Below are 25,370 nucleotides of genomic sequence, written 5' to 3'. Positions count from 1 at the left end.
TTCACGAGGGATAATGAGCATGAGCAGTCACGTGATCCGTGATGTGCATGCAACAAACCTACTATTTCGGTTCCGGTGGCCACAGATAAGGGCTGGCTGTCCAAAGTCGGAACCCGGGATGGACCGCTCGTCAGTGCATCGGTTGGGGACGTCTCTGCTCTGCTGACCTGTCTCCGCTCAGTATGGTCTCCTGCTGGCCCCACTATGGACTGGACTGTCACTATTATGTCAGATCCACTATGAACTGGAATCTTTCAATATTATGCTAGATCCACTCGACGTCCATTGCACCGGTCGCCCAGTGGGGTAGGGGGGTCACCCACATCTGCGGTCCTCTACAAGGTTTCTCATTGTCCCATTGGGTTAAGTTTTTTCTTGCCCTGATGTGGGATCTGAGCCGAGGATGTCGTTGTGGGTTGCGCAGCCCTTTGAGACACTCGTAATTTAGGGCTATATAAGTGAACATTGATTGGAAATATTGATTGATACCGACGGCATACTTAGTGAGAGACAACAGAGATTACTTTGGTACAAATTATGATCCAAAACCTTGTATTTTGTATTCCAAATATAAGGAAGACAAGCTACAACTTTTAGAAGCTGTGTGCTAAACAGATGCAGGTTTAGTGAAACGCAAGCATCATGTGGTTAATGTTAAGTGCTGAAGAAGAACTACTAACTACAAACATAATAAAACAAACACTTGCCGTATTTCACGGACTATAAGTAACACTTGAAATCCTGATATGTTTTCAAAAATCAACAGTGCGCCCTGTATCCTGGTGCGCCAAATGTAGGAAGTATTTTGGTTTTGCTTACCGACCTCGAACAATTTTATTTGGTACAAAGTGTGTTATGATCCGCTGCCTGGCTCATATTTTGATTTGGGTTTTTGAGTCTTTTTGTATTTTCTGTTTGTTTTGGACTCTTTCGTTTCATGGTTGTACTTCCTTGTTTAGTCCGTCACCATAGTCACGCATTAGTTTCACCTGCTCCTTGCTTTTGACGCGCACCTGTTTTTGTAATTACTGACCTGATTTAAGCCTGCCTTCTTTGTTGACTCGTGCTTGCTTCCTAATTTGTGTTCGCACAACAGTGACGACCTTGATCCTCGATTCTGATTCCAAATCTGTACTTGCTAGCTTCCGCGCTAAGCCTTTAATCCTCTAGCTCCCGTGCTAGTAGTTTTGTTTTGCTTTTTGTGCCTTGTGCAAGTTTTTCTGTTATTTCTCTAGCTCCCATGCTAGCCCTTTGGTTTTTTCTAATTCCCATGCTAGTTCTGTTTGTTTTGACTAAGTCTGTTTTTATTTGTTAAATGAATCAATTATTTCTTACCTTCACGCTGTGTTGTCATCCTGCTAAGCAACGATGCAGACCAACTTCAAGCCTCTAAAGTCTATCATCAAATATGACTTTCTATAAAGTACAGTTCAGACACATATATGTATATGACTAACAATGCATCACCACGATGCCCCGCAATTGTCACAAAGTGTAATGATAAGTGTGACCATTAGTTTGCAGTCAAACATAAGAGACACCAGATTTGCGTATAAAGAGAGTTTGGTCAACCCAGTTTCAAACGAGCTCCTCAATGATTGGTCGAAAGGCACTTTTGTGACTACAGGGCGCCATGACTGCTACCAACTGTGGCTGATGCTATGTGTCTGCGGCGCTTCCTTGTTAGTTTTTCGGTTTATAAAAATGCAGCATGTACAGCACGGGGCTGCTTATCCCTCTAAACATGTGTAAAGCTTTGACATTGCTTTCCCCACAAACCAGACAGACGACAAGTATGGTAAGTGAAGGTTACCATACTGGAGAGCCATGTATTACAGTGTTTTGTGCAAGATAACACGACACAACGTCTGTGTTTTGTTTTGTTCGATGTTGAAAGAGTAAAAAAATAATTTTGGGTTTAATAATAGATGATAGTGGCCCAATAAAGTGTGTCTAAGTAAAAACACAGACACAGCACAGGGAATATTACAAACAACATTGGTGGTATAGCCACCACAGTCGACATACTTCACACTAAAGTCATAATTTTTATGTGATCAGTAGTCCAAAGCGAATTAAAATATTGGCAAAATGAAGGTAATAAGTTATTTCTTTGGTTGTTCTGTTTATTTTTTTTTACATTTCTCATGCCGTTGGGTTAGGGGTGTAACATGAAACACACAAATTTCGGTTCGGTACTTACCTCGGTTTAGAGGTCACGGTTCGGTTCATTTTCAGTACAGTAAGAAAACAACAAAATATAAATTTTTGGGGTTATTTATTTACCAAATTTGTAAACAATGGCTTTATCCTTTTAATATTGGGAACACTATAATAATTCTGCCCACGTTAATCCACATTAAACTGCCTCAAGTTGTTGTTTTGATTAAATAAAATGACAAAACCTTTCTTCTACATATAAAAATTGCAACATTAAACAGTTTCAAGTCAACTCATCATGCTTAATTTATTACAGCATTGGGGAAGCCTGTAGTTTACTTTTATTATGTAAATGTTATATTTTTGTCAACATGTGATAGCAGGGACCCTGCCATTTAAAACTAGGCTGCTACATTACTAATGATTTATATAACTATAGCTGAAAAATAGTACAATAGCAATAGGAGAGGCTATTTATCCCTGAACACCATGGACTTCATGTTAGTTCATGTGAAATAACAGACAGACAGGGCTTTGCTGCCCCTAACACACGCACACACACACACACTCACACACGCACAACAAAATGAGCTAACGTTACGCTAAAAGCTAATTAGCCTTCACCTCAAGCCAGAACTGCGAGCGAGCTGAGCTGCAGTTTAAGTTTCTAGAAGGTCAACAGGCTCATAGTGATGCTAGTAATAGTTGTGACTGGGAAGTGTTTTTTATAATTTGGGGAGAGTACGATGTCCGCTGCTTAACATATATCTGCTCGGCGCTGAAGCATTGACAACATGCGCTCTGAATACGCACTGCTGATTGGCTGTTACATCGCTCTGAGTACACACTGCTGATCGGCTTTGTATGTAACCAATCAGATTGTTGTGTGGGCGGGACAATGCTGGGTGCTCAGACAGAGGCAGAAAGCAGAGCAGCTTGTTAAGACTTAAGCTTACAAACTTGTTCGATACACCTCCGAACCGGACCGAAACGGTTCAATACAAATACACGTACCGTTACACCCCTACGTTGGGTGTGTTTTATAGAGCCTGCTGGTCACCTGCATGAATGTAGCACCAGAGTTCAACAAATCTGGCCGCAAAATTATACTTTCAAAAAATAAAAGCATGTTTTATTGTAAGTTTATTGACTGGAGTATGTTTAGAACTATATTTAGACTTATTATTTTGGTTGATGTTGTCATAAAAACTAATGTTAGAAGAACTGCAATTGCATGCTTCCGGACAATAGCAAAGATGGACCCTCTTGTTTAGTTGGCCACATTCTCTTCATACATGGTTCTGAGAGATACATGTGGATTGCAAGTTGACTCCTGTGGTTGGCTGACTGTTGGTTGTGGGAGTGCTTGACTTGTTATGCAATGGAGCCTGTTTTTAAATGTTAATATTGCAGACGCTCACCCTCCTTTAATCGTAGTGGCCAAAATCGTGATCAAAATTAAAATTTGATTAATTGTGCAGCACTAATATAATCTTGTTCAGCAATATTATGCAAAACCAAGTCCCACAAATTTTCCGCGCGTCCGCCATTTTAGTCCGCGCCGACACCCTAATCAATAAGCTCCATATTTTTATCTCTCCTCTTGTTGTGGGGAATTCATCCTGCGCTGTTGCCCTTTTTAATACAAAGTAGCGTATAGTTTTAATTTGCATCAGTCAGCAGCCTCGCTATAGAAGTGCTAAAAACTACAGGTATAATAAAGATGACGGGAAGAAGACGCTGTTGAAGTGGAATGGTCTATAAAAAATAATCTATGCAACATTTTGTCCAAATAACCTTGCATGTTATGTATATCACAAGGAAGTGTTTTAAATATGGAACAAAAATCCTAATATGACCTCTTTAAAGCACCTTATATTCTTGTGCACCTTTGTATGAATATAGACCTTACTAGACCCGCTCATCGACAGTGCGCCTTATAAGCCGCAAATCCTTTTCAACGTATATTCAATTGAATAGCCTGCAAAGACAAGATATTCAATATTCAAATTGAGAAACTTGTTTTTTTTTTGCAAATAATCGTTAACGTAGAATATAATGGCAGCAACACATTGCAAAAAAGTTGGCGTACACCTTAGAGAAGTGGTCCCCAACCACCGGGCCGCGGACCGATACCGGGCCACACAAGAAATTTGAAAAATACATTTGTATTTTATATTCGTTCTTACTTTACCTATTTCAAAAATCTATATCCCTCGTAAATTATTGTTTTCTCCTCTTAATTTAAATAACCTAAGAATACAAGCTGGAAGGCTGTTATTCTTTACCCGAAACATCATTTCCATTGCTTTTAAAAACACAATATCTGTAAAGTGCTACTATTTCCTTGATTTAATTGCAAAATCGTTTTTCCTCATGTTAATAGTAAATGGCTGAGAAATATAAACAGTTGTCTGGAAGTAGACTGAATGTTTATGGCATTTGGTTAGTTCTGAAGCAAAGCCAAAGGGCCCAGGCGCAGCCTGTCATCATCTTCCACAATGGCATTCGAATACAGCAGCCATTCCTTGACCAATTACATTTGCATGAAACGAGGCAGTTCCCCATTTTCTCTGTGATGTATATGTTTTAAGTGATTGTAGTAGTGAGAAAAATAAACCACACATGCCTAACTGAACACAAAAAACACAACTTAGGTCAATGCTGAAAGGCTCGTATTATTTGTGGTGTAAGCATTCTGCAGATGTTTTCATTTTTGTAGTGAGATGAATATGCTCCAAAACATCCTATATTGAGGCCACAGATTTTACAAAAACATGTGTATGCATTCATGTGGAAATCTTTTGTTGCCCATCTAAATTATACAGAACATAGGGGGCGGCGTGGCGCGGTTGGGAGAGTGGCCGTACCAACTTCGTCACGTCCGTTGTGTCCTTGATTGAGCAAGACACTTCACCCTTGTTCCTGGTGGGTCATGGTTAGGGCCTTGCATGGCAGCTCCCACCATCAGTGTGTGAATGTGTGTGTGAATGGGTGAATGTGGAAATAGTGTCAAAGCGCTATGAGTACTGTAAGGTAGAAAATCGTTATTACAAATATAACCCATTTTAATGAGCTTGTACAATTAGTTTATGAATGTGACTTTTTCTTTCAAATGGATACATTTATACAGCACTTACCTACATACAGATGTGGAAGCTGTTTTGTGCTGCTGGGCCACACATATTCACAGAGCTGACATTTACACAGCTGGTTTTGAATCGATTCCCACAGAAATCCTTATGCACAATCACCCTGAGATTGACTGCAATTTCGCTTTTTTTTTTAGCCGGGAAAACCTCTAAACAAAATGTATGTTTTCTGACATGCAGCAATAGGATGGTTAGATTATCAGTGTATCATTTTGAGTATTATTAACAGAGAGAGGCACATTGCACGGTTTACATAAGACTATTGAATACAAGTGTTCCTTTTGTTTATTATTCTTTTACTTCAGCTGAGAGGAAAGGGATAAGATAAACTTCCTTTGTGAATGTATGCTAACAGAGGGGCGGCAGGAATTTTGACTCACAATATCTTTCTGTTAATCATGTTTGTCATCACCACTTGATATCATCAGGGCCTTGTTCATTTTCTTTGTACCAACAATCTAACATAAAGAGTAGAGTTAAATAAGCCAAAACATCCCTGCTGCATCATTTGCAGGTTTGATCCTACAGGCAGTTGTGTCAGATAGTTGTGTATGTAAACGCCTGCTGAACATCTGCCTTCTGTTACTGTAATTTGCTTCAACACCATCTGTTAGGCATTGGCCAATATGTTATATATCCTTTGAGTTATCAGACCATAATTGCACCAATTCTTGTAAAATACTCCAATGGGCTACATTTGTTTTTGTTTTGTTTTACAGTAGATATAGGTCCAAAACAAATACAACTCTCTATTTTGTCCTTTATCAGAGAATGCAAACAAATCTGATCTTTCCCTCGTCTTACAAAAAGATGTTCCAGTTAGCACTTGCTGTGTGTTAATATTATTCTCTGTGTTTCTGTCCCTGTGCCATAGGTCCAACTCTTCCAGCTGTCGTTCGATGTTGGCGGCACGCTGTGAGGAAAGATTCAACTCTGCGGTATTGCAGCACTCCGCAGACACTTGTCCTTGACATCCAAATTCTGTGTGCCAATTGTTGCCAGTGGCCTTTTGTAAACTATGACAATGGCTGCCAAGTCAAGAAACAGTGAAATAATGAAGGGCCATAAAATTATGCTCTTCAAGGAGTCTGCTCTCAAGATATGAGTATTTTGAGCCCGGTTATTGATAATAAGTCAAAACTTGTGCGAGGTCCAGAAGAAGTCGCCGGATCCATGCAGTCAGAAGAGTTATTTAGCAGGAAACTCAAGGCCCTAAATGGTAACATGGGACCACCAGGCTCCAACATGCAGAGCAAACTTGAAGTTCCAGGCAAAACAAATGGTACCCCAGCAATGCCTAAAATGGGCGTCAGGGCCAGGGTGACAGATTGGCCACCAAGGAAAGATGGCTGGGATGGACGGCCATCACCAAACTATCAGAGTGTGATACCAATGTTTCAAAACGGTCAACAGGACAATACTGTGGAAATACTTGAGCAAAGTGAAGAAGTCTGTTTGGAGGTAGACTACTCAGATGCAAAGTATACACTGAGTGACCTCCTCAGCCACTCACCCTTGAAAGGTCTTCATCCTATTCGTCAGCGCAGCAACAGTGATGTCACCATCAGCGACATTGACTCTGAAGACGTAGTAGACCAGACTGCCGTTAATCCAAACACTGGAGCCTCTTTACATCGTGAATATGGAAGTACATCCTCTATTGACCGCCAGGGCCTGGGTGAAGATGGCTTTTTTACAATGCTCAAGGGTTATAGAGTGGATACCTTGGACCACCGCAGTGTACCGCCCCTGGGTTTTCCTGAGTTGTTGCGGTGTGATGCCTCCCTCTCTCCGAGCTTACAAACAGCAGCCCAGATTTCCAGGGGGGAGATTGTCACCATTCCAGGCTATGACTATTTAGACAGCGCTCTACTTTACAGCAGGGATCGTGACAAATCTTTCATGAGGCGTCTTAAGTCAGAGTCATCTGAAACTTCATTATTCAGGAAATTACGGACAATTAAGAGCGAAAGTGATGCTTTGAGACTTTCTTTGGAAGATGACCGCCGACCGCTCAGTTTTCAAAAATGCTTTGCTCATTATGACGTTCAAAGTGTTCTTTTCAACATCAGTGAAGCTGTAGCAAGCAGAGCTAACCTAAGCCAGAGAAAGAACACAACAACTGGGGCTTCAGCAGCTTCAGCTGGACTCGGGGGAGTGCCTGGTAGTGGAGCTGGTGCTTTTCCAGGATTAGGACTCGATTGTGGAGCAATCTCATACAGTAGTGGAAATTCTGCCTTCTTTGAGTCACCACTAGGCAGCAGGGAGGACCTGAACCCAAAAGAGAACTTGGATGCTGATGACGGAGACGGAAAGAGCAATAGCCTGGTGTTGGGATGCCCACACTTTCGCAACGAAGTTGGCGGTGAGGGCGAGAGAAAGATCTCGCTTTCCAGAGCCAACAATGCTAACTACAGTGGTGTGTCGGAGAGCTGCTCCTTTGAATCGTCTCTGAGTTCCCACTGCACAAATGCAGGAGTCTCTGTACTGGAGGTGCCTCGAGAAAACCAGCCCATTCACAGGGAGAAGGTCAAACGTTACATCATCGAGCATATTGACCTCGGTGCATACCATTACCACAAGTTCTTCTATGGGAAGGGTAAGAACAATTATAACATTGTTTTGTATATAAGTTTTTTTCACCCATCATGTCGTTGTGTTCAGTTTACCAGTGTATTAACCTATGAAACATGGGTTGGATAAGTCATACTGTCAACCTCAATCTATATATTTTGATCAAGTATAAACCAACTCTACTGACCAGTGGAGCAACATTGCTGTAGTTTTTGATTGGGGTCAGTTACAGGAGTACTAGCTGACAGTATTGTAAAATTGTGACAATATTCTAAATATATATTACAAGCAGCAGTTGAAAGTGTGCCATACCGGAGATAGCGAAACATTTTTTAGTTTCTTCTCCCACCCTTGTAACATTGTAAGATGTTTATGTTCAACAAATGCTTTTAAAAGTGATCATCATTGCCACGGTTATGTTTCAATGAAAATAAACAACTCAGTGGAATCTTATTTTCATGAGAAAAAGCCAGAACGGTAGGGAAGCAAGTTTCAAAACAAAGCTGCTTTATATCATCACATTAGATTTCCTGACTGTCCAGTTATTTTTTTAGGCCCAGATGATGTAAGAACCAGAACAATAGCTGGCTTGTCTTGGGTGCTAGCGCGTATGTTTCTCTTCCTTGGGAGAGGAGCGGCCATATCCTCCCAGTGATATTGCTCTCAACCCTGCTGAGAAGCTGTGATTGGTGAAGGAAGAGGTGAATGAGAGGGTGTGTTTCAGCTGTTCACCATGAGGGCCAGTGGGGTGTTTTATGAAACTATGGGGTCAGCAAAAACACGTCAAGGTCCCCGATCTTAACATTAAAACACCTGTGAGTGTTGCTGCAAATAACATGCCAGCCCAACCCATCACATACTTATACATATCTGTTTTCCCACTGTCTTGGGATTGGCTGCTCTCAGCAGATTGAATTTCCCAACCTCAAGCCCCACAGAAAACAGCTGCTTCACCTTTAACACTATGGGATGCTAGAATGTCCTCAAAAACCTGCCTAGTGTGTCAGTTTTTAACTCCAGCCCCTCCTGGCAAGGTTAATACGACTATTACAGTATGCTTAGATTTACCATTGAACTTCCTGATAATCACTAACTGTTAATGCCGCCTCTCTCCATTTCCCCAAGATGTGTATTTAACATCTCCACATCACAGATAAAGCTGGGATAACTGTAGTCCTTTTTTTTTAACAATAAAATATTTTTTTCACAGTATGTGAATGTAGCCCTTGCCCTTTTCTTGAGGTGTTTTATCAGAGAGACAAGTCTGTCATCACCTCACGCACATACACACCCATGCTCAAACAAAGATGCACACTTACACAAGCATAAACCACGCATCACCACTTTAGAGGAAGCTTTTATCGGCTTGGCCTGAACATTGATCTCACTGATAGCCTTAAGCCTTTTGAACATCTTAGCAGGGGTGTTGCTCCTTAAGGCTGCCCAAGCGGACAGTGTTTCATCCATAGCCAAAGGCTAGAGACTCTTTTTTATATATATATATATATATATATATATATATATACATATATATATATATATATACACATATATATATATATATATATATATACACACACATATATATATACATATATATATATATATATATATGTATAGAAAGTCATATTTGATGATAGACTTTAGAGGCTTGAAGTTGGTCTGCATCGTTGCTTGGCAGGATGACAAACATGAGGTGTTATTTGAAATGACAACCCAAGTCATCTATTTGGCAACCTTTGGCATATTGTCAACACCAAGTGAGACGTTACAGAGAATGTGTTGACAAAAAACTTTCCGCTGCAGTCGACACCGTCAGTATTCAGTTGCCTTTTGGCGTCCTACCAGTTTGACCTCATGCCTCACAGAGCATTTACCCTCAGTCCACTGTCCCCGACAAGCCATGCATTTCTCACAAGGATAACCCTGCATTACCTTGATACAGTTGATTTATTATTCATGCTGATATGGGCTTTGCCTCAATGACAAGGAGCTGTGCATTTAAGCTTTATGCTACACACGGCATGGACGCAACGTTTAAACCTGCAGAAATCTTACTCTGAGCCAAGAAATAGAACACATCCCAGACTTTCCTCTGCCCTGGTTTTACACAGGTTGTCGGATTGGAAACTAATTTAAAACCAGAAGGATTTGTTTCTATTTTTTGTATCACTGAGCTACAATTTCTGAATAAAAAAATCAATCTATATCCAAAATAAATATGCAGTTACAATGAATCACAAAGCTGTATCTCTCATTTTTATTGCCCAGGATCGCTTGTGTTCTAATCATGAGGAAATTGATTTCAAATCTCTGCTGGACCTTTTGTGTGTCATTTCAATCATCAAACTTTGCCTTTATTTTAAAACCCAAATCCTTTTCAGACCATTCATTACATATAAAGCGATTTTCCCAAAGCTTATTCCGTCAGATAATCAGTATCTAGAAGGACTGATATAAATGTCAACTAAGAACCTTTTCATTCTCTTTTTATGATGTATTTCCAGAGCATCAAAACTATTTTGGTGTAGATGAAAATCTGGGACCTGTGGCGGTCAGCGTTCGCAGGGAAAGGCTGGATGACGGAAAGGAGAAAGAGGGAATGCAGTACAACTATCGAATCACCTTCAGGACCAGTCAGGTAAACTTAATGCACTGATGTTTGCTCTTTCCACCCTGCCAAGTGTCATAGAATTGGACCTGAACTTCCACAGATCCATGGTGGAGACACCTGCTTGCTTAGTGCCGCTCTCTATTGATCTCTCATGAGAACATGCTTTTAAAGGCTATTTCTCACGTTGCACTCAGAATGACATATTCATGTCACCAAGGTCATTTTTGGCAATACATGGGTGTTTGAAGATGAAAAGCTGTCACTGCCGAACAGAAGGTGGTTCATAGAGCCTAGAACCAAGTCATATCAAAACACCTCTACATTAATTCCCTTTAGAAAGGAAGAAAAAATATTTATTTGATAGTAAAATAAAACTTTTACGCTTTTGCTTGTAACATAAGATTAAGTGATTGATAAATGTTGATAACAGTTTTATGTGACCTGTCCTTTATATTAAAATTGTTTTGTTAGATTCTTGTGTTATATACTTTGTACTGTACTGTATCGTAAACAACTAGATGATTCTCTGTGGGGTACATTTTAGGCATATACGTGGTAGTTTTTTCTTGCTCCACAACTTTTAAAATGAAAGAAAATGGGGATAATATTTGGGTCATAAATATCCACCAATCAGATCCCAGCATATATTATTGATAAAGATTTATGTAGCATGCATCTGCCCAAATTAAATTTTCCTCCTTGTTACCTCAACAAAAGAAGAATCATCTTCTTTTGAATGATCTTCTTTTGTTGAGGCCGAGAATTGTATTCTTGGTTCAGTAGAAGCATTTAAGTCTCATCTTAAAACTCATCTGTATACTCTAGCCTTTAAATAGACCTCCTTTTTAGACCAGTTGATCTGCCGCTTCTTTTCTTTCTCCTATGTCCCCCCCTCCCTTGTGGAGGGGGTCCGGTCCGATGACCATGGATGAAGTACTGGCTGTCCAGAGTCGAGACCCAGGATGGACCGCTCGTCGGGACCCAGGATGGACCGCTCGCCTGTATCGGTTGGGGACATCTCTACGCTGCTGATCCGCTCGAGATGGTTTCCTGTGGACGGGACTCTCGCTGCTGTCTTGGAGCCACTGTGGATTGAACTTTCGCAGTATCATGTTGGACCCGCTCGACATCCATTGCTTTCGGTCCCCTAGAGGGGGGGGGTTGCCCACATCTGAGGTCCTCTCCAAGGTTTCTCATAGTCAGCATTGTCGCTGGCGTCCCACTGAATGTGAATTCTCCCTGCCCACTGGGTGTGAGTTTTCCTTGCCCTTTTGTGGGTTCTTCCGAGGATGTTGTAGTCGTAATGATTTGTGCAGTCCTTTGAGACATTTGTGATTTGGGGCTATATAAATAAACATTGATTGATTGATTGATGATAACAAACAGCAAGTCTCTTTGAACTGAGCCTCAATGCTGTCGTGCCAAACATACCGCCTGCGTTGCCCAACTTGGTGAGTGATAACGGCTTCCTCTGTGAAAAGCTTGTAAGTGTGCAGAAACGCTTCAGTGCTCCCAAAAAGGAGATGAGGCAAACACTTCCCAAATCTGCATCAACTACCCTAACGTGTCCAAAAGTTGGTTCTGTGCCAGTTGTAGCTCGGTTGGTCAGTCTTGCACGAGCAAACACGCCATCTCATTGTTATTGGCTTCGCTCGCTCTCCCTCACCCACGCATCCACAACATTATTAATCCACAAACTGGGATGCACGGCCCGATGGTCTCTGGTGGTACAGGAACCTCTCACTGATAGATGCTCGGTGGTCCCAGCCAATGAATAATTCAAGTGCAACAGATGTGTCAGGCAAAGAAATGTCACCGATATCCAGCACCAGTCTTGGGTTAAGGCGGCACTCTCACGATAAAACAATGTATCTGGGTCATGCTAACCCTGCACGCAGACGATGTTTTAACTCTCGAACCACTGGAGCGTCAATTTGATTGGTCTCCTATCATTAGGCCTCAGCTCTCTTGGACTGTGTCCTATTCTCACTTGCTGTTAAGTAATCTGCTTTTCAGCATGCCTTTCTCGCTCTCAGGCAACCATTGCCTGCTGACATCCAAGTCCACAGGCCATGCAGATAGCAGTGGGATTCATAAGTGTAAATGTGTCAGTAATGTTCCAAACAACAACACATCATTATGGGTAGCGTGCTTTAAAGCTGCAACCATTACCTGCATGCTAATGATCGTAACACTAAAATACCACTTAACATTGAGTATACAGTCGGATTATTTTAATTATTTACAATGGGAGATGTTAATGCTGCCCATTGGAGCTGTAATGAACCATTGCCCTAAATAGCACGGCATGATATAAACTTGTATCATAACTGGATCTCACAGCAGCAGGCATGAGCTTACGTTTTTTCATTTTCATACAAAATCATCAAAACACTGTGTTCCAGACTAGCTGACCTAGATGGTAGAAGCATACTGAGACCTAACCCTAATATACCCCCGTGCCACAGCACTGGTATTCAGTGACATCCAGTACAAGAGCTGTATCAAAAATACCAATCTTATAAATTTAATAATACTCACTTTTAAGTTTTGCTGTGTCAAAGAAATATGTTAGTAGATAATATTAGTTTTGTCTTTACAGCTGACTACCCTACGAGGAGCCATTTTGGAGGATGCGATTCCATCCACGGCACGACACGGGACAGCCCGTGGTTTGCCACTAAAGGAAGTACTTGAATATGTAATCCCGGAGCTCAATATCCAATGCTTGCGGCTGGCAATCCACTCCCCTAAAGTCCCGGAGCAGCTTCTCAAGCTGGATGAACAGGGGGTGAGTGCAGACTTCTTTGGTGGTTGGTGATTAACCAGTCACATTTTAAGTGACTTGTTCAGGACCACATGCTTATTTTTTTCAGAATGGCAGTCTTTTAAATAATTTGACATTTTGGGGAACGTTTTGAGAGCACCTTGCCATGTATAAATAATGATACAATATGAACTCTCACAACAAAATGTTCAAACCTTTACCCATAAGCCAGCAGTTGAGATAATGACTATCCTGAACTAAAAAAGGACAACAAAGACTTTGAGTTGTAAATTGTGGATGTTTGCCAGGAAACACTGCACTGACCCAAGCTTATGCACTGCTAACCCAAATTACAAGTATTTTGAGATACGAACTGTCTCTCGGCTTTTTGTTATGCTTTAAGTTGCGAGCATGCACTTAAATTATATTCCCCTCGCTGGTAGTAATTGTCCGTTGCCCACAGTAAGAGAGCAACACAATCCTGCCCTCTAACCACCGGAACTAAGAAGTAGCCGGGGTTAAATCCCGGGCTCGGGTCCTTTCTGTGCAGAGTTTGCATGTCCTCCCCGTGAATGCGTGGGTTCCCTCCGGTACTCAGGCTTCCTCTCACTTCCAAAGACATGCACCTGGGGATAGGTTGATTGGCAACAATAAAATTGGCCCTAGTGTGTGAATGTGAGTGTGAATGTTGTCTGTCTATCTGTGTTGGCCCTGCGATGAGGTTTCGACTTGTTCAGGGTGTAGTCCGCCGATTGTAGCTGAGATTGGCACCAGCACCCTCCGCAACCCCAAAGGTAATAAGCGGTAGAAAATGGATGGATGGGCACTTCACTAACTGGCTCTTTGCCATCATTTCTCGTATTATATTTGTACATTTCGTATTTGCTGATGTTGTTCTGTTGTTGTTTTTGTTTGTGTCGTTGTCTCTCTGTCTTATCCCACTCTTGTCCCCGCAATTTCCCCCTTTGTCTTCCTTTTTTACGTCGTTCTATCCCCTCCTGCTCTGGTACGGCAATGCCGAATAAAGTTAAATACAAATAAGGCAACAAGAGAAATGTCCCACACTTTTCTTCCTCTACATCAACAATATGATTTGCCTGAGGAGGTGAAGAGGACAAAACATAACAAATAAAAGTAATATATTTCATATCTATGGTCCGTGCTTACATTGTTATTTTCTGATCAAACGATAAAAATTGAAAGTACAAATATGTTAGGGACAGATGCCTCACTTTAATAGAATCAATGTAAATCCCACATACTTTGTATCCTGCAATGCCTATCGACTTATCTCACCAGGTTGCTGAAGCAGCTTATATTTAATAACTTGATTGTGTGCTTTTGATGAGGTATTTTTGCTTGAATGGCAGAAGATGTTACCCAGCTTTATCTTGGTTTGAGTGGTCTGTTGGCACCGCCTGGTATTAGCTGACGACCTATTGGTGGGGAAGAAGCGTGCAGGGATTAAGCAGCACTCACTTGTCTGACTTTCAGAGATATGGCTACTTATTAGTGTAATTACATTTGTTAGTATAAAGCCATCCTTCCAAATGACAGGGGCCAGCCTCTTAAAATGTGAATTTGAGTGCCATGTCGGTCTTAATAAGAGTAAACAGATGGAGTGAATTAAATTAAACTAAGGTGATAATAGTTTCTCCTAAAACCCTAAGATATTAATAAAGAATTGAAGGACTTTAAGGACCAGTTTTATGTGTGGGAATCCATATTTTTCTACACTCCTGGTTTAATCATTAAAGTCCTCCGGCCTGTATAAATGTTTAAAATGGCATTTATCCCATAACCCAACTGGACTGTCGGCACCTCAACAATGTGAACCCAAACAAAGTTTCGTCAGTCCGGCATAATTTTAGCGTATCTAATTTTTCCTACTCAAGACGTGTTGTGTGTGTGCAAAGTGGTTAGTGTGGAACAGATGTTAGTCTTCTACTTAATGTTTTTTCGTCTATCAGATTATTTTGTGCGCTTTTTTGGCTAGTGAAGAGAGAAAGTGCCTCAAAGCATTAGCGCTGTCAGCTGCCGTAATAACCATGATGCAAAAGGAGACAAGCTACATGTGAATGTATTTCACATGTGTGCAGATGGGCTGGGAAATTCATCAGGCGCTTAATCACATTTTGAGATGTGATTTCAGGTGATAGCATCATAAATTAATTTTCTGAGTAAGCTATTCATGTAAAGCATAAAAATTAAAAGCTGGAAAAACACCAAACCCAAACATCTGTCACCGTCCTGCTTCCATTATAGTTTTTTGGTTACGTTTAATTTTTAGCTTTTGTGTCTAATTTGGATCAACCTGTTATGGTTTACTAAGGAGGACGTGACGGCAAACGGACACCAGGTGGCAGTATGTCCAAAGATTTATTAATATATATATATATATATATATATATATATATATATATATATATATATTAACAAATGTATATATGTAATAATCAATCAACAGAAAACATACTAAGTAAATGGAGCGTGGCAAAAACTCTAGAGTGTATGGTGTTAGTCTAAGTGTGTTAATTAACTGAAGTGTGTTTTACCCAAGTGTTGACAAAAGAGAACGCGGAAGTCCGTGGGGCAGGCAGAGGGTTCAGGTCAAACGAGCGAGGAGTCGAGGTACAAAGGAGGCAGTCAGAATCCAGAGGGAGATCCAGGGAAAAGAGTGAGACGCACAGCTCACCTTGCGGGCGACGGAGGATTCTGTGGGGACACGGGAGAAGACACTGAGAACACGTAGAGGTACAGGGCACAGGGAGAGCAGGTTTGCATAAAGCAGGGTGATTGCTTACGGTACGCATTTGGAACTAAGTTCCCGCACGGATCCCTGTGTCCACTGGTCTTTTATGCTGCTCATCGTCAGTCACAGGTGTGTCCTGCAGCCGGCTGCGGCGGAGAGTGGGCGCGGTCCGCTTGATGAATGCGGGGGCGTGTCTGGAGTGCGCTGTCGGCGGGTCCTCTGGTTGGACTCGCAGCGGAGAGAGACGCAGAATGCGCATGTCCCACAACAGTATCCCCCCCCTATGGACAGATTCCAGATGTCCTAGAATCTGAACACCCCCAAAAGCAGATACAAAAATCAAGGGAGGGTGGAGGGGTGAACTGGTGGTGGGTCGCCAGCCCAAGTGTCTCAGAAGCCATCGGGGACAAGTCTGGTGGCGGCGTCGGGTGGACCGCCGCTGCGGCCGGCGAAGTGGACGACCAAAGAACGGTCGACGTCTTGGCCGTCGGTAAGGCGGGCGCGAATGGTTCCCTGGTGCGGGCCGCCGGACACGAGGAGGTGGACGGCACTGTAGTGAGGACCGCCGGACACAAGGAGGTGGGCGGCGCCGTGCTGCAGCCCGCCGGACACGAGGAGATGGCTGAGGAGCTGAAGCCAGTGCTACTGGCTGAGGGGCGGGGGTCAGGGCCAGCCTAGGTATGGGTGCTAGCTCACAGGCTAGCCAGGGGACAGGTGCTAGCTCAGGGGCTTGCCAAGGGGCTGGTGCTAGCTCGGGGGCTAGCTCGGGGACTGCCGCTGGCTCGGGGGCTAGCTCGGGGACTGCCGCTGGCTCGGGGGCTGGCTCGGGAACTGACGCTAGCTCGGGGGCTGGCTCGGGGACTGACACTAGCTCGGGGGCTGGCTCGGGGACTGACACTAGCTCGGGGGCTGACGCTAGCTCGGGGGCTGGCTCGGGGACTGACGCTAGCTCGGGGGCTAGCTCGGGGACTGGCGCTAGCTCGGGGGCTAGCTCGGGGACTGGCGCTAGCTCGGGGGCTAGCTCGGGGACTGGCGCTAGCTCGGGCGCTAGCTTCGGGACAGGTACTAGCTCGGAGGCTAGCCAGGGGACTGGTGGCTGCGGCTGGGAAAAACGGAAGATAGGCGGGATATCTCGGGCAGGGAGAAGTCTGTCTGGTTGCAGCTGTGCTACCACATTAGCACAGCCACCAGTACAAAAATGAAAAACAGATGGTATAGGTATGGCAGGGGTTTGCCTGGCTGGGTGTAGATGCGCCACCACATCAGCACAGTCACCAGCACTATCCCCCCCTTCCGAACGCGGATGCCAAACGCCTCCAGCTGACTGAGGAATTGTCACTAAGGGTGGGAGGTGGGTGGCCAGGCGCCGGGCAAATTCATCCCTCCCCGTATTGAAATTAAACAGTCCCTTGACGGAGTGTTGAGGACTATAAAAATTGTCCATGATGGAGGAAAAAGACATCGTGACAGGGGCAAAAAGGAAGGAGGAAAGTTGAGAAAACCAAAAAAAAACAAACAAAAAGTCACTGGGACAGAGCTAAAGTCACTGGGGGCTATGAAAACAACAACAACAACAAAAAATAATGTGCCGTCAGGTCCTACTATTTAATTTTTCTGGCGGGAACTTACTGTTATGGTTTACTAAGGAGGACGTGACGGCAAACGGACACCAGGTGGCAGTATGTCCAAAGATTTATTAATATATATATATATATATATATATATATATATATATATATATATTAACAAATGTATATATGTAATAATCAATCAACAGAAAACATACTAAGTAAATGGAGCGTGGCAAAAACTCTAGAGTGTATGGTGTTAGTCTAAGTGTGTTAATTAACTGAAGTGTGTTTTACCCAAGTGTTGACAAAAGAGAACGCGGAAGTCCGTGGGGCAGGCAGAGGGTTCAGGTCAAACGAGCGAGGAGTCGAGGTACAAAGGAGGCAGTCAGAATCCAGAGGGAGATCCAGGGAAAAGAGTGAGACGCACAGCTCACCTTGCGGGCGACGGAGGATTCTGTGGGGACACGGGAGAAGACACTGAGAACACGTAGAGGTACAGGGCACAGGGAGAGCAGGTTTGCATAAAGCAGGGTGATTGCTTACGGTACGCATTTGGAACTAAGTTCCCGCACGGATCCCTGTGTCCACTGGTCTTTTATGCTGCTCATCGTCAGTCACAGGTGTGTCCTGCAGCCGGCTGCGGCGGAGAGTGGGCGCGGTCCGCTTGATGAATGCGGGGGCGTGTCTGGAGTGCGCTGTCGGCGGGTCCTCTGGTTGGACTCGCAGCGGAGAGAGACGCAGAATGCGCATGTCCCACAACACAACCTGGTTTACTGCATATCTGTCAACCATCCCATTTCACCCGGGAAACTCCATAAATTTGCTTTTTCCTACCTGCGCCCTACCGTTCCAGTATTTTAGGCTTAATGAACACACTTGAACAGTTTCCAATCCGCTCAGCAACACGCGGGAAACATCGTTGTAACACATGTACAGTGGGGCAAAAAAAGTATTTAGTCAGCCACCGATTGTGCAAGTTCTCCCACTTAAAATGATGACAGAGGTCTGTAATTTTCAACTGTGAGAGACAGAATGTGAAAAAAAAATCCAGGAATTCACATTGTAGGAATTTTAAAGAATTTATTTGTAAATTATGGTGGAAAATAAGTATTTGGTCAACCATTCAAAGCTCTCACTGATGGAAGGAGGTTTTGGCTGAAAATCTCACGATACATGGCCCCATTCATTCTTTCCTAACACGGATCAATCGTCCTGTCCCCTTAGCAGAAAAACACCCCCAAAGCATGATGTTTCCACCCCCATGCTTCACAGTTTCCTCCAAACTCGACGAGTTGAGTTTATACCAAAATGGATACATGGATGATACAGCAGAGGATTGGGAGAATGTCATGTGGTCAGATGAAACCAAAATAGAACTTTTTGGTACAAACTCAATTGTCGTGTTTGGAGGAAGAAGAATACTGAGTTGCATCCCAAGAGCACCATACCTACTGTGAAGCATGGGGGTGGAAACATCATGCTTTGGGGCTGTTTTTCTGCTAAGGGGACAGGACGATTGATCCGTGTTAAGGAAAGAATGAATGGGGTCATGTATCGTGAGATTTTGAGCCAAAACCTCCTTCCATCAGTGAGAGCTTTGAATGGTTGACCAAATACTTATTTTCCACCATAATTTACAAATAAATTATTTAAAATTCGTAAAATGTGAATTCCTGCATTTTTTTCCACATTCTGTCTCTCACAGTTGAAGTGTACCTATGATGAAAATTACAGACCTCTGTCAATATTTTAAGTGGGAGAACTTGCACAATCGGTGGCTGACTAAATACTTTTTTGCCCCACTGTACGCTAGCATACACCAAAAATCTCAGCTCAATAGTCTCCACAACTCAAATCAATGTTTATATTATTAATTAGAATTCAATGAATCCATGCCAACCCCTCCTCCCCTAAAAAACAACAAAAAAACAAAACAACAACAACACTATTTTAACATGTCACATGCAACACCGAAAGGGAATAAGCGGTAGAAAATGAATGGATGGATGGAAACTTCAACAACAGTAGTTTAATATGTAATGTAATAACAATGTAAAACATTTACCTTGGGGAGTGCACTAGTACGGTATCTTCTGCAAGCTGCTTCTCTGTCAAAGACCCCATCAGCAGTACCTCTGCATTTCAATGGATAAATGTCCTCCGTTTGGAATATATTTTAATGCTCCTGGCTGGCGTCAACGACTTAATTCTGCTTCACTATGGTGTAGATTATTATAGCGGTGCTAAGATCATACTGCTTCACCAAGTTGGCAACACACAGACCTCGTTAATGTTTTTTGATTGTTTCTTTCTTTAATTCAATGAATAACATCTGCTTCTTCTCGACATTGTCTTTTCCACTCACTTTTTTCGTTACCACGGTTGGATAAACTACGTTTTGTCGGTCTAACCATTCTAAATGCTAGATATTTGCTAATGCGAGCAAGTGAGACATTGAATAATTTTCGAAATCTTACTGGATTCACTGTGACGGCGTAGCGCGGTTAGGAGAGTGGCTGTGCCAGCAACTTGAGGGTTCCTGGTTCAATCCCCACCTTCTTCCATCGTAGTCACGTTTGTTGTGTCCTTGCATGGCAGCTCCCGCCATCAGTGTGTGAATGGGTGTGTGAATGGGTGAATGTGGAAATATGTCAAATGTTGCCAAATATGTCGGGGCGCTTTGAGTTCCTTAAAAAGGTAGAAAAGCGCTATACAAGTATAACCCATTTTCCCTTTTTCCATTTTTTTTAATTTGCCACAGCGACTTGCAATGGGTAGCGTTGTTATCTGAATTTTTGCTGACCTAAAGCGCAACAATTAGTTGAGAGACAGCTCATATTCCACATAACCGGTGAGCTTGGGCACTCGTAACCCGAGGTACAACTGCAGTCGGAACTCCTGTGAGACAAAATCCTCTGCAGTGTTTTACACAACATGGCAATTTTTTCTGAAACGGGTCAGTAAATAAATAGACCAAAACCAAATGTCCACTGCAGACGATGCTGGTTCTAAGGAGGACTTAGGCCTAAACCTAGGTTTAAGCTGTCAAGCCCGACCGAGACTGCTTTTAGTCAGTATAAGATAAAACAATTTCCTTTTTTTTATTTACTGTGGAATGAAACAGATTTAATTGTTTAATGTTTGATTGGTTGAACCACATAGTACATTAAATAGTATAAACTGTAGTGCAGCACCCTTACCAAAGCACTTGCCATTTGTGCTGTGTTTGCACTTTTAAAAGTGTAACACATTCTCACCTGAGCACCTGAGGTCAATGTGATTGTTCTTGCCACTGGCCAAGTCCTAACAAGAGCAAAAGGTTAAGTGGACCCCAAGTAAGGTACGATTTCCACTGCTCGCCTTGGTATAATAGCCTTCTGTCACTGCCGCCACTTTAGAGCACAGCAGATTGCCTGATAGAGGAAGTCGCCATGACAACAGTGTCAGTAATACACCAGGAGCTGATGACCTGTAAAGGAGCAGAAAGGCAATTCCACTCTGTGAAAGTTGATCTTCACATCCACAACACCCTTTTTTTTTTTTGGCGTATTGACCCTGTGTCAAGTTCAAGGAGCTATCTTCAGCAAGAGAAGACGGGGCAACAGGTGCCAAATAAAGAGCAGGGCAGTCATTTATTATTTTCCCTTTAACTCTTTGTTTTGGTCAGCAGGGTGAAGTGAGCCATTAAAGATGGATGTTGGTGGAGATGGCTCTGCCTGTCATGTTTTACCTGCCAGACCATGGCAGTCTCAATACCCACTATAAAAAACAAAACCTGAGGTGTTGACATTTACACATGTGTGCAATAACGAACTAACAATTCTACCACATGATTTTTGTCAAATAAACCAGCATGATCCTTCTACAAACCCCGTTTCCATATGAGTTGGGAAATTGTGTTAGATATAAATATAAACAGAATACTATGATTCGCAAATAATTTTCAACCCATATTCAGTTGAATATGCTACAAAGACAACATATTTTATGATCAAAGTGATAAACATTTTTTTTTTTCAAATAATCATTAACTTTAGAATTTGATGCCAGCAACACGTGAAAAGAAGTTGGGAAAGGTGGCAATAAATACTGATGAAGTTGAGGAATGCTCATCAAACACTTATTGGGAAGATCCCGCAGGTGTGCAGGCTAATTGGGAACAGGTGGGTGCCATGATTGGGTATAAAAGCAGCTTCCATGAAATGCTAAGTAATTCACAAACAAGGATGGGGTGAGGGTCACCACTTCCAAAGCAAATTGTCGAACAGTTTTAGAACAACATTTCTCAACGAGCTATTACAAGGAATTTAGGGATTTTACCATCTACGGTCCGTAAAATCATCAAAAGGTTCAAAGAATCTGGAGAAATCACTGCACGTAAGCGATGATATTACGGACTTTTGATTCCGCAGGCGGTACTGCATAAAAAAAAACCGACATCAGTGTGTAAAGGATATAACCACATGGGCTCAGGAACACTTCATAAAACCACTGTCAGTAACTACAGTTGGTCGCTACATCTGTAAGTGCAAGTTAAAACTCTACTATGCAAAGCCAAACCCATTTATCAACAATATCCTGAAACGCCGCCGGCTTGGCTGGGCCCGAGCTCATCTAAGATGGACTAATGCAAAGTGGAAAGGTGTTCTATGGTCTGACGAGTCCACATTTCAAATTATATTTGGAAACAGAGGACGTGGTGTCCTCCAGAACAAAGAGGAAAATAATCATCCGGATTGTTTTAGGCGCAAAGTTATAAAGCCAGCATCTGTGATGGTATGGGGGTGTATTAGTGCCCAAGGCATGGGTAACTTACACATCTGTGAAGGCACCGTTAATGCTGAAAGGTCCATACAGGTTTTGGAGCAACATATGTTGTCATCCAAGCAAAGTTATCATGGACACCCCTGCTTATTTCAATAAGGCAAGTGTTACAACAGCGTGGCTTCGTAAAAAAAGAGTGCGGGTGTTTTCCTGGCCCGCCTGCAGTCCAGACCTGTCTCCCATGGAAAATGTGTGGCGCATTATGAAGCGTAGAATACGACAGCGGAGACCCCTGCTGTTGAATGACTGAAGCTCAACATAAAACAAGAATGGGAAAGAATTCCACTTTCAAAGCTTCAACAATTAGTTTCCTCAGTTCCCAAACGTTTATTGAGTGTTTTTAAAAGAAAAGGTGATGTAACACAGTGGTGAACATGTCCTTTCCCAACTACTTTGGCACGTGTTGCAGCCATGAAATTCTAAGTTGGATATTATTTACAAAACAAAATAAAGTCTATGAGGTTGAACATCAAATATCTTGTCTTTGTAGTGCATTCAATTGAATATGGGTTGAAAAGGATTTGCAAATCATGGTATTCCATTTATATTTACATCCAACACAATTTTCCAACTCATATGGAAACGGGGTTTGTATTATGTGTCCAAACCACGAGGTGTTACTTAAAACTATATAGGTTGGTATACTTATGTTTATCGCTCCTGTATTGCTGCTCATACTCAGGTGAGGTTTAAACCTAGCACTCGGCTCACGATGCCGTAGATGAGCTGAGCTCTTTTATAGAAGAGGTTTTATGAAAGCCATCATAGCTGTGATGTGTCAGAAAGTGGGTACTCGTGGCTCTTGAGTGCATCATGCACATTATGAATACTGTTTTTGGTGTGCTGTATATCAGCAACAGGAAATTATACTCAATGATTGTGTGCCTCTATGTGCTCTCCTTTCAGCTAAGTTTCCAGCACAAGGTGGGTGTGCTTTATTGTAAGGCGGGCCAGAGCACAGAGGAAGAGATGTACAATAATGAGAGTGCCGGACCAGCATTGGAGGAGTTCTTGGATCTACTCGGCCAGAGAGTGCGCCTGAAAGGCTTCACAAAGTACAGAGCGCAGCTAGATAACAAAAGTAAGTAACCACACAGTGCACAAGCTCTGCACCAGTACTCTGTAAGGGCTAATGCAGTGCACTACTTGATTACAGTAACTCTTTACAGGAGGTTCTTGGTCTATGAACTATGCTGTAAGTCATTTTTTAGTGTATTTTGTATTTTTTACCTAATTCATACCTAAAATAAAACCTGAGTCACTCACATTGTACACAGGACATCCAAAGTACACATAAAATAACGAGATTAAAGGCCTACTGAAATTATATTTTCTTATTGTAAACGGGGATAGCAGGTCCATTCTATGTGTCATACTTGATCATTTCGCGATATTGCCATATTTTTGCTGAAAGGATTTAGTAGAGAACATCGACGATAAAGTTCGCAACTTTTGGTCGCTAACAGAAAAGCCCTGCCTTTACCGGAAGTAGCAGACGATGAGGTCACCCGTTGATGGCTCTTCGCATCCTCACATTGTTTTTAATGGGAGCCTCCAACCAAAAGAGCTATTTTGGACCGGGAAATCGACAATTTCCCCATTAATTTGAGCGAAAATGAAAGATTCTTGTTTGAGGATATTGATAGCGACGGACTAGAAAAAGAAAAAAAAAAACCTGTGATTGCATTGGGACGGATTCAGATGTTTTTAGACACATTTACTAGGATCATTTTGGGAAATCCCTTATCTTTCTATTGTGTTGCTAGTGTTTTAGTGAGTTTAATAGTACCTGATAGTCGGAAGGGTGTATCCACGGGTGTCTTTAGGCCAGTGTCTGATGGAAGTCGATAGCAGCTGTACAGACGGCACAAGCTCTCCCGTAAGTGGCAACTTTTTACCACAAGTTTTCTCACCAAAAACTGCTGGTTGACATGTGGTCGGGATCCATGTTCGCTTGACCGCTCTGATCCATAGTAAAATTTCACCTACGGGAATTTCAAACAAGGAATCACCGTGTGTTTGTGTGGCTAAAGGCTAAAGCTTCCCAACTCCATCTTTCTACTTTGACTCCTCCATTATTAATTGAACAAATTGCAAAAGATTCAGCAACACAGATGTCCAAAATACTGTGAAATTTTGCGGTTAAAGCAGACGACTTTTAGCTGTGTGTGTGCGCAGCGCTAATATTTCCTAACAGTCCGTGACGTCACGCGTATTCGTCATCATTCCGCGACGTTTTCAACAGGACACTTAGCGGGAAATTCAAAATTACAATTTAGTAAACTAAAAAGGCCGTATTGGCATGTGTTGCAATGTTAATATTTCATCATTGATATATAAACTATCAGACTGTGTGGTCGGTAGTAGTGGGTTTCAGTAGGCCTTTAAAAATAAGAATAAAATGAAACCGTCCTAAAAAGAGAGAGCAACTCCTTCCTTCCATCTTTGTAATTGTCTGGCACACCAGAGTATGTGCAGCATTTGGGCGGGCCTGCATCAGTTTAGATGTGAATTTTCCACGGAAATGTGAACATCCGCGTTTTTAAAAATGTATTTTTGCATCAAAATATCACTTCAGCATAGTGTGGTCCCGATACCAATATTTTGGTACCAGTACCAAAATTATTTCGATACTTTTCAGTACTTTTCTAGATAAAAGGGACCACAAAATGGCATTATTGGCTCTATTTTAACAAAAATTCTTAAGGTACATTAAACATATGTTTCTTATAGCAAGTTTGTCATTAAGTAAAATAGTGAACGTACAAGACAACTTGTCTTTTATTAGCAAGTAAGCAAACAAAGGGTCCTAATTTAGCTGCTGAAATATGCAGTAACATACTGTGTCATTTTCTATTCTATTATTTTGTCAAAAGTATTAGGGACAAGTCGTAGAAATTAATTATAAATCTACTTTCTGATTTACTGTTAATATCTGCTTACTTTCTCTTTTAAC

The 25,370-nt window shown here is 42.2% G+C and overlaps 1 protein-coding gene across 1 annotated transcript in view; it reads left to right on the top strand.

The window, feature by feature from the left end:
- Positions 1–25,370, top strand: part of LOC133559178 (signal-induced proliferation-associated 1-like protein 2) — a 211,782-nt gene that overhangs the window by 94,484 nt on the left and 91,928 nt on the right. The window contains 4 exon segments of the mRNA XM_061910660.1: positions 6,187–7,911; positions 10,394–10,527; positions 13,103–13,291; positions 23,321–23,495. Coding sequence (XP_061766644.1) covers positions 6,414–7,911; positions 10,394–10,527; positions 13,103–13,291; positions 23,321–23,495 — 1,996 coding nt within the window. The 5' untranslated portion in view covers positions 6,187–6,413.

This window comes from Nerophis ophidion, linkage group LG09 (assembly GCF_033978795.1).
Source record: "Nerophis ophidion isolate RoL-2023_Sa linkage group LG09, RoL_Noph_v1.0, whole genome shotgun sequence".
NCBI classification, from domain to species: domain Eukaryota; kingdom Metazoa; phylum Chordata; class Actinopteri; order Syngnathiformes; family Syngnathidae; genus Nerophis; species Nerophis ophidion.
Note: the sequence above shows the minus strand (reverse complement) of the source record. Positions and strands in the feature narration are given on the sequence as shown.